The following is an 8,944-nucleotide window of genomic DNA, read 5'->3' on the forward strand; positions in this document are numbered from 1 at the left end:
ACTGGGCAAAGTAAGGCCAAGTAGACGGTAATAACTAATAATGACTTAGGAGCCATCTGTCTGTCAGCGTATTAAAGGTATTACTTGCAGCTCAGGGATGTTCCGGATGCTGAATACAAAATAATAACAGCAGTTAGCTTATAGCTAAATCTAAAGCACACATTGTGATTCTAAAGGAATCCTTCTGTTAGTTACCTCAAAATAAGTTGGTATCTCCTGTAACTCATCTCTCAGGAGCTAATGGTTTGGAGAGGCTACCTAAAGATCCTTGGCGATGCTGATCGCTGGGGATCCTTCAGGTCTTGGATCGCAGTGAGGTTGTTTACTGCGAACTGCCTCTGCCTGTCCTGATGTCTCTCCAGATTCCTCTGACTGGCGTCTCTTAAGTCCTATGGGGCGACATAAAAAATAATCCACATTGAAGAAGCTACACATTCATTGGTCTAATCAACAGTGCAACTGCAAGTCATACATAACCAAGTGTGTAAACCAACATTCTCTCATGATGTTTCAGTAGATAATATCTGTGTAATATACTATACCTTTGGTCATCTTGCCCAGGAACCAGGGGTGTCTCTTTATCTCTGGGATGGAAATTCTTGTTTTAGGATTCTCTTCTAACATTTTATAAAGCAGATCTAATGAAGACACAGGAATAAATGATATCATAATGCAATATCATACTGTATGCTCTACTTATTTACCTGCGTTGTCTGAAAGTCAATTATTCATAAGAAAAAAATCTACCAAGAAGTTGAGAGGGCAAACTCTTCCATGATGACCCCCGGTCTCTGGAGTTCTTAAATTTGCGGTACTGATAATACCCATTCTTGGCTTTTTCCCAGGGTTCCCCTGCACACAAAAAAAAATAATAAAATGAAATCAAGCTGATTAGCAAACAAAGTCAACTACATAAAGGTTACAATTTAACATATAAAAACTATAAAGGGGCAAAACCTCTACTTTTGCCACACAAGGGAAAGTGTTATGCAACACTATGTTGTGGGTGGAGGGTGACTCTGGCAGCTTGTGAGCAAAACTATAATTTTCTGTTCTGCTGTTTGAGACCAAATTCTGTGACACTCCTTTATTTATTTTCCTGTTCTCTATGTTTGGATCAGAGGACTCTCCACAGAAGACATAAGTAACATTTTATTGTCCAGCAGAGCATTAGAAAAAAGGAAGGCAATAGGGGGAATTCATAAAAACTAGAGCAGACAAAATCTGGTGCTGTTGTCCACGGCAACCAGTCAACGTCCCCTTCCAGTTGAAATGAAAGAGAGAAGGTGACTGGTTGCCATGGGCAACTGCTCCAGATTCTGTCTGCTCTAGTTTTTTTGTGTTCTCCCCAATGTGTCATAAAACAAAGAATGTCTTAAATAAGGCATTGCGGTGCACATATTATTGCACTACATCACGTGTAGTCATATATCAGTGTGTATATGTACTGTGGAGGGAATGGATGCCCAAAGTTTATAGACATTAATTGAATTCATACCTCCGATCATCATGGCAGCAAGGACTACACCACATGACCAGATGTCAACTGGTGGAGCTTTATATGTCCTCCCGGAGAATACCTCTGGTGCCATGTATGGCCCAGTCCCGCATACCCTGCCCAGCCACAGTTCTTCTCCTTTGTTGACGAATATCGCAGACAATCCAAAGTCAGAAATCTTAAGCCGATCAAAACTGTCTAAGAGCAGATTGCTCGGCTTAATGTCGCGGTGCACAATGTCCATACTGTGCAGGTATTCCTAAACAATGATGATAGTGCAACAAATGTGAGTCAAAGTTGGAGTCCACCCTTTCTTGTGACAGTGGTCATCGGTACAAATAGTGAGATGAATCTTCTCGATGGAGATTCAGACAGCAATAAAAACTTGACATAAGGTATAACCTTTCCCCTTTCTATGCATTCTAGATTGAATTAACAAATAATGCACTAAAAAGATGCCTACAACTCCAGTGATCAGCTGTTGGAAGTAAATTTGAGCCTGCTGTTCAGAAATGCCATTGTCACCTATAATGGGAAACGTAATTTACAAGAGATGAGCTGAGAGCCATATGTGCATACAGAGGGCTGCTGTATATGAATAACAGACAAAAAAATGTATCAATTCACTGGAACTCCAGAGACATACTGTATAAAAATGTACCACTTACCGATCCAGTTCCAAAGTTCCCCTTTGCCACAGTACTCCAACATCAGCACTTCTTTTCCATTGTTTTCCTCATGGCCATAATACTTGACCACATTAGGGTGGTCCAGTAGACTGTTGATGCAGAGTTCATTCTGGATCATTCTTGTGCTCTCTGGTGACGTCTTGATGACCTTAAAAGCTCGAGCCTCACTGGTAACTTTATGTACAGCAAGATACACTCTGAAAGGAAATCAAGGAAATAATGTTTCATTAAACAGGTAGTAATCTTGCGTTACCCTTTCAATGCCATGGTATACAGACAAGTCCTTGGCAGCGAGAGGGTTAAAGGGATAAAGAACCCTGGATTGGGAGAGCATTCCCCAGCCGAGGAGGCTACCCAGGTAGACTTTAGCCGACCAGTGATATCTTTTCCCTGATCATACTTACGTGGCGAAGCCTCCCTCTCCAAGAGTATTCACTTTCTTCCACATTCTGAATGGAAATCACTGCCGGATATACCGTGCAGAATCCTGTTGAGAAAATAGAAAAAGAAATAGTAATTGACCAAATATTAATATCCACAGGTATAGATTTTATATAGACCAAATAATCTGTGCCAATGGCATTTTATTAAGATGGTTTCCCTCATTTTTGGTACCTGTGCATTTTTATGACATTTTGTTTGTTATTTTTAGGAAAGCATTGTGATATATTTTGGCTGCAGCAGTCAAACTGAACGGACTGCATCACAACTGCATATGGTGTGAACTAGCCCTAAGTCTTGCCACTTCTGCATTGCTTGACTATTTTAGGCCCCGTTCCCACTGCGCGATATGCAAATTGCGCGTTTGTCGCGCGATTTGCATATTGCGCGACATCGCGAGATTTGCCGCGCGATGTCGCGTTCAAGCTTGCATTGAGCAAGCTTGAATCGCGGCTAAATCCGCTCCAAAAAGGGTCCTGCTGTAGCGACACGCGACCCGCGACAGCAGGACCCTTTGCCCCATTGGATTGCATTGGAGCGCGATATCGCGCGGTAATTTGCCGCGATATCGCGGGAATTACCGCGCGATAAATCGCTCAATGTGAACGGGGTCTTAGGCTCAATTCACAGAACTAACACCCAGGAGAAGGAGCCTTATTAAAAAGTGACAGTTACTTTCAGCTCAGTCCAGAGAGATTTGAAAATAACTGTCAGTTACATAGTGTGGAGAGCTGTGAACTTGAGATCCTGTCCTGGAGATATGGCGGGATACCAGGAAACCTCCCCAAAGTAAGAGGGGTAAAGTATACAGGGAAAACACTAGCTGAAGAATGCGGTAAAATGTGATCCAATAACATCTGATGCTTCATTGACACTAACATGTTTACTTAGTAAGGCAAGAGCAATGTTAGTTATGTGCAGTAACTATGGTAGCCAGGTATTTTGTCTTGTTTTGATCTGTCTAAATGTCGGGAAACTGATATCTAATAGTTTCTATGGGTTACAGCACAGCATTGCCAAAGGAAATAACATACAGATGACTAGTTCAGGAAAATGCATTGGGGCCCTTTGGAGGCAAATGTCACCAGACTTTTGCCAAAGGTGAATCCAATATTGCTGCTCATCCCTACTAATCAGACAAGACATTATGCTGTGTCTAATCCTCTAATATAGAATTCTAAGATATGGTAGAGCCACTCTACAATCTTACCAAACAGAAGAACCGGGATCAGCTAGTAGATGGCAAAATAAATGCAATAAAATCGCACTAAGCAAGCACACAGAAGAAATAGCTGTATCTCATCCGCAAAGGGGTCCATACTGGTGATATCTGCTGGAAGTGTCCAGTATTTATAGCAGAGCTGCTGCAGAATTTCGAATTCGATTTGGACGGTTAAAAATAACTGTCACTTTTAAGTAAACAAGGGTCCTATAAGTAAATGTATCAACACTGGAGGAGCCAGAATCTGGAGCAGCTGTGCACAGTAACCATCAGCTTCTCTCTTCAGTTTGTTTATTCACAGGTTTATTCACAAAGCTGCCGAAGGCAGCCGTGTGACTAACTGACTCGAAGTGAAGTGAGCCGAACGCTGTTCGGCTATTCACTTCAGGCTTGTACAGCTGATTTCAGCCGTACATTGGCTGGAATCAGCCGTACATCGGCTTGCTTCGGCTGGCGGAAGTGCAGAAGGAGTTCGACTCAGCCGATCCAACATCTCCGGCAGGCTACTCGCTGCAGTTTGGCCTATTCTCATAGGGGTAGAACGGCAGTGAGTAAATAGCTGAATTCCACCGAGCGGCATTCAGCTCGGGTATTCTGCTCGGTACCTCCCTGGTACCGAGCAGAGTAGCCAAACAGTGAAAGTTGGAAAAAAAAAAATCAAAAAGTAGGAAAAATTTTTTTACAAAAGTAAATAATAAAAAAAAAAAAGAGATTTAAAAAAGAGAAAGAAAAAAAATCAAAGATGATTGGAAAAAAAACCTGAATAAAGATTATTGAAAGAAGAAAATTTTTTTTGAAAAAAGAAAGAAACAATTGGGGGGAGCTAGCAGTGACCTAATGAATAACAACTGGGCAGAGCCGACCGTGACATCACGGACGGCTCTGCCCAGTTGTCATTGTTTAATGACAGTTCAGCGTCCCCAGGTAACCGTCTGGCTCTTTCCAGCTGTCAGTTGCGAGGCTTTTGGCATATGCCTTCGGCTCGACTGAGCCGCTCGGCCAACTTCGAGAGCTGTACGGGCTATAGTGAATAGCCCGTACAGTAGCCCTTCGGTTAAGCTGTTAAACTGTGAAAATGAAACAGAGAAAATGATTTGTTGCCAAGGGCAACTGCTCCATATTCTTTTTGTTCCAGTTTTGATAAATTCCCCACCTCATATTTTTTTTTCCTTATAAAAGAACTGTATTTCATCTTTATTTGATAATAAAATCATATATATATAATTCCAATCATATTCTTATAATAGTATTATTCAAGCTACATACATATCTTCATTATAGTATTTCACAAACTATTAAACAGCTTGCTAAATGAAAAAAAAAAATTTCCATGTAAACAATATTTTTTTAATAGAAAATTGCTGTTTTTCTTACCGTCCGCCTCCATTTCTGGTCCAGGTTTGGAAGTCTGTGATGTTTTGTTGCAGTGGCATGTGGAAAAAATATAATCAGCATCATTTTTTTTCAATGTTTCTGTTTTGTTTTTGCTCTGTGTAAGCATACAAAGACCTTACATAAAAAAAAAAAATTTTCTTTGTTTGTGGAAAGTATTTGTGAAACAGCTTTTTATGAAGAATTTTAATTATTGAAAAGTTAACTTCTTAAAAGGTTAAAAGAGAACTATGGCCAAACCCAGTGGTGTATTTAGGTTTGGGGCTGCCCTAGGCAAGACAAAACTCGGGCGCCATCCCCCACTCCCCCCGTACACGTAAAAAAAAAAATACATCCCCTGTACATATAAAATAATACCCCCCTCCCATGTACATGAAAAAATATATAACCAGATAGGAGAGGGGGCTATTCAGAGCCCCCTCTCCTGCTCACCTTGTTGCAGGGAGGAGGCTGCGAGGCGGCACGTCTGTCCCGGTCTGTCGGCGATTGATTGATGAGGTGTGCTGCAGACCTCATCAATCGATCCTACACAATCCTTTCAGCCAGCGTTCACTGAAAGAGCGCTGGCCGAAAGGATCAGGGTGCCGGCGCATACTCAGCTACAGGGTCTGCATCCGACAGAGATGCAGACCGTGTAGCTGCTCCCGCAAGTCAGGTACGCGGTCCTCGACCGCATACCTGACTTGTGAGCTGGCTGACGGCCACAAAGTACCGGCTCGCGGGCCGGTACATTGGCCGCCCTGCCAGAATCTGCCGCCCGAGGCAAGCGCCTTTTTTGCCTCGCGGCAGATACGCCCCTGGCCAAACCGTTGTTTTGTTGTCATTTTTTGCTTTAGTTCTCTGTTAGGTCATGGTAGTACATTTACCAATATACTCCTGTGACCCAAAGTCAGCATAAAGCGTGCCACTACTTTCAATGCAGGAGGGTTAAAAAGCATTGCTATTAACCACTAATGCAAGGAGATTATTTTGGCCACTGATACCTATGCCCCACTGACACCAATGCTGGGGGTATTATCTTAGTGTTTCAAACTAATGTCATTATTGCATCCACCGACACCAGCACTGTGTGTTATTGTTGTGGCCACTGACACCAATGCGGGGGTATATATTGCAGCCTTTAAAACTTATGCTGAGGGTTATTATTCCATCCACTGACACCAGTGCAGGGGGTTACTACTGCTACCACTGACACAAATGCTGGGAGTTCACTGTTGTAGTCTAATCGGGATGATTACGCCTCTTTCTATAAAATCTGGGCAAGCTGGTTGAAAATTCATACTGTGTTAATTTATCGATCCAATGAATTTTCATTTACTTTTAAATTGTATCATAATATACGATACATCTTATACTTCTCACTTATTTAATGGGTAACATCCATGTACTTGAATGATTTGAATAATTTCAAATACCTTAACCAGAGTTTGTCTTTGTCATTTGTCATTCCCCTAATTGTCTTCCTTCCCTTTTGCTCCAATTCTTAATATTTATCTTATTTAATTGGACATGAGTGTTCTTATGTCATACATGCCGTTTTCAATAATTGTTCAATAATATTTGAATATCTTTATGTGATTTATGTTCTGTTTATTCGTTTCAATTAATAAAACGTATATAAATTTAAAAAATAAACAAATGCTGGGAGTTACTGTTACTGACACCAATGCTGGGGATTATTTATAACAGGGGTCTCAAAGTACCGGCCAGCTTGCCAATTTCAGCCCGCGAATCAGTACCATGCGGCCTGCCGCCGGCTAACAAGCCAAGCACCCAGTCATGGACCCTGTAGCTACATGATCTGCACCTCTATCGGTTGCACACCACATAGCTGCTCCTGAGTTCCTTTCGGACGGCGCTCGGTCAACCTTCTCTGAATGCCAGGCAAAGGGAAGGATTAGTAAGATCTGCACCGGCTAAAGATGCAGACCATACTAATCAACCACTGGACCACTAGGGAATGTGCCCCCTCCCTGCAGAAATGGTGAGGTGAGGGGCCATTTATTTTTATTTCATGTGTGGGGGCGGGGAATGCTGGGGGTATTTGTGTGTGTGTGTGTGTGTGTGGGGGGGGGTGTATTTCTGTGTGTGTATTATTGTGTTTGTATTTCTGGGTGTATTATTGTGTGTTTATTAGTGCATTTCTGTGTGTGCGTGGGGGTGTGCATATTTCTCTGTGTTTGCATATCTCTGTAAGTGCGTATCTCTGAATGTTTGTATTTCTTTGTGTGCGTATTTCTTGGCTCTCATGGGAGAAGAAAATGTGTACAGTGGCTCCCAACTGAATTGAGTTTGAGACCCCTGATTTATACTGACATCAATAATGAAGTTTATTTATTTACACTTTCACCTCCGTGTGAGTTATGTGTAGTAGCTGGCATGCTGCAAGGTAAGATTTTTATACTTTGCAGCAGCCCTACACAAATAACCGGCAGTTCTTTAATGATAATTTACACACCCAGTGCCATATGTAAATCATAATTTTCCCAAACTTTAGCTTTATAGCCATTGGTGCAGTAACTTCTTTTTCATTTTCAGAAAGACAGATCTCCAATGACAGTGAATGCACAGCCTTCCTTTAAAAATGTGTAAAATATCCCCTGTGTAATTGGTGGAAGTTCAGCTTTTTCTGGCTAATGCACAGGGTCATTCCCAAACAAGAGCCAGTGTGTTCCGTCACATCTGCATTACAGCCTGGCGAAGTGCCGGCCTGCGCTGCATTAATAGATTAGTTATTCGGAAATCATCAGGCAGTCAGATAAAAGACCACACTCAGCAGATTCAGCCTTTAGTATCTGTACTGAACGGCCCAGTAATTACGTTAAAAAAAAGCATAAATTACGCCAAATTTTAGGTGTTTACCATTTTATGTGCTTATATAAATGAAATGTCCCCAGTACACAGTGTTTCTCTCTAAAGCAAACCTTGTCAATGCTCCTTAATTTAAAATGACTCCAGTACTGCGCTGCAATGATATAAGTAGATGGTGGGTATTCCTCTATAAATATAGCTAATCGGATGTCTTGTTAACATAGTTTAATTAGTAAAGAAATCCAGGCAGATCCAGATTTCTGTTTAGTCCATACCTTTAATCAATATGCAATTGCTAAATGTATTTTAAAAGGAAATTCCAGTTTTTGCAACAAAATAAATGTGCCGATCCTGGCGCATTGCATGACTGACTTATTTTGTGAGAACTTTATTTAAATGTCATGAGTGTTATCTAATTAAGTTCTATCAGCACAGTGCGGTGCAACGCTGTTGTACTGCATTGCACCACACTGCGTTGAAAAAAGTACTGCATGCTCTACTGCAACGTAGTGGTGGAGACTGTGACAAAACAGAATGCCTCGTGTGTGTGCTGGGGCTGCACTGAAAAAGGTAGCTAGAGCAGTCCCATCGCTTCTGGTGTGAACGGGCCCAAGTACAATGTATGGATAAAGCTGTTGAAGTTTTACAACTAAAGATATTTAAAGTGAAAGTGATATATTGAAAACTTAAAGTAGTATTAAAGTGACATTAAACCCTCAGATTTTTTAACATAAAACAATACTGTAATGTGTGCCTTACTGTAATCCATGGTTGTTTCCCTTCTCTTTGCTGCTCTTCCTTTTAAATCTGTATCTGTTCTCATGCTCTGCAGAACTTCTGTTTTGCAGCAGACTGCCTTGTCTCAGGAATGGATACACGGTGTCTGTGTAT

General features: G+C 41.4%; 1 protein-coding gene across 1 annotated transcript; it reads right to left on the bottom strand.

The window, feature by feature from the left end:
• Positions 1-258: 258 nt before the first annotated feature.
• Positions 259-2,635, bottom strand: LOC108792688 (serine/threonine-protein kinase Chk1-like). The gene is made up of 7 exons (XM_018563523.1): positions 2,592-2,635; positions 2,167-2,384; positions 1,962-2,023; positions 1,499-1,757; positions 748-852; positions 543-638; positions 259-389 (listed from the first exon to the last, which is right to left on the bottom strand). Exons 1-7 carry the CDS (start codon positions 2,633-2,635, stop codon positions 259-261), a joined length of 915 nt encoding a protein of 304 aa, XP_018419025.1.
• Between the last annotated feature and the right edge of the window lie 6,309 nt (positions 2,636-8,944).

The sequence above is a fragment of the Nanorana parkeri genome, unplaced genomic scaffold (assembly GCF_000935625.1).
Source record: "Nanorana parkeri isolate BGI_ZX_2015 unplaced genomic scaffold, ASM93562v1 scaffold671, whole genome shotgun sequence".
Taxonomy (NCBI): domain Eukaryota; kingdom Metazoa; phylum Chordata; class Amphibia; order Anura; family Dicroglossidae; genus Nanorana; species Nanorana parkeri.

What these genes read in the sequence shown, in the direction of transcription:
- LOC108792688 (XM_018563523.1), bottom strand. Translation starts at nt 2,635, where the DNA reads ATGTGGAAGAAAGTGAATACTCTTGGAGAGGGAGGCTTCGCCAC. An exon ending in TGCTGCCATGATGATCGGAG is followed by an intron (nt 853 to 1,498) that starts GTATGAATTCAA and finishes TTTTGTGTGCAG; the next exon opens with GGGAACCCTGGGAAAAAGCC. An exon ending in CCTGGGCAAGATGACCAAAG is followed by an intron (nt 390 to 542) that starts GTATAGTATATT and finishes GTCGCCCCATAG; the next exon opens with GACTTAAGAGACGCCAGTCA.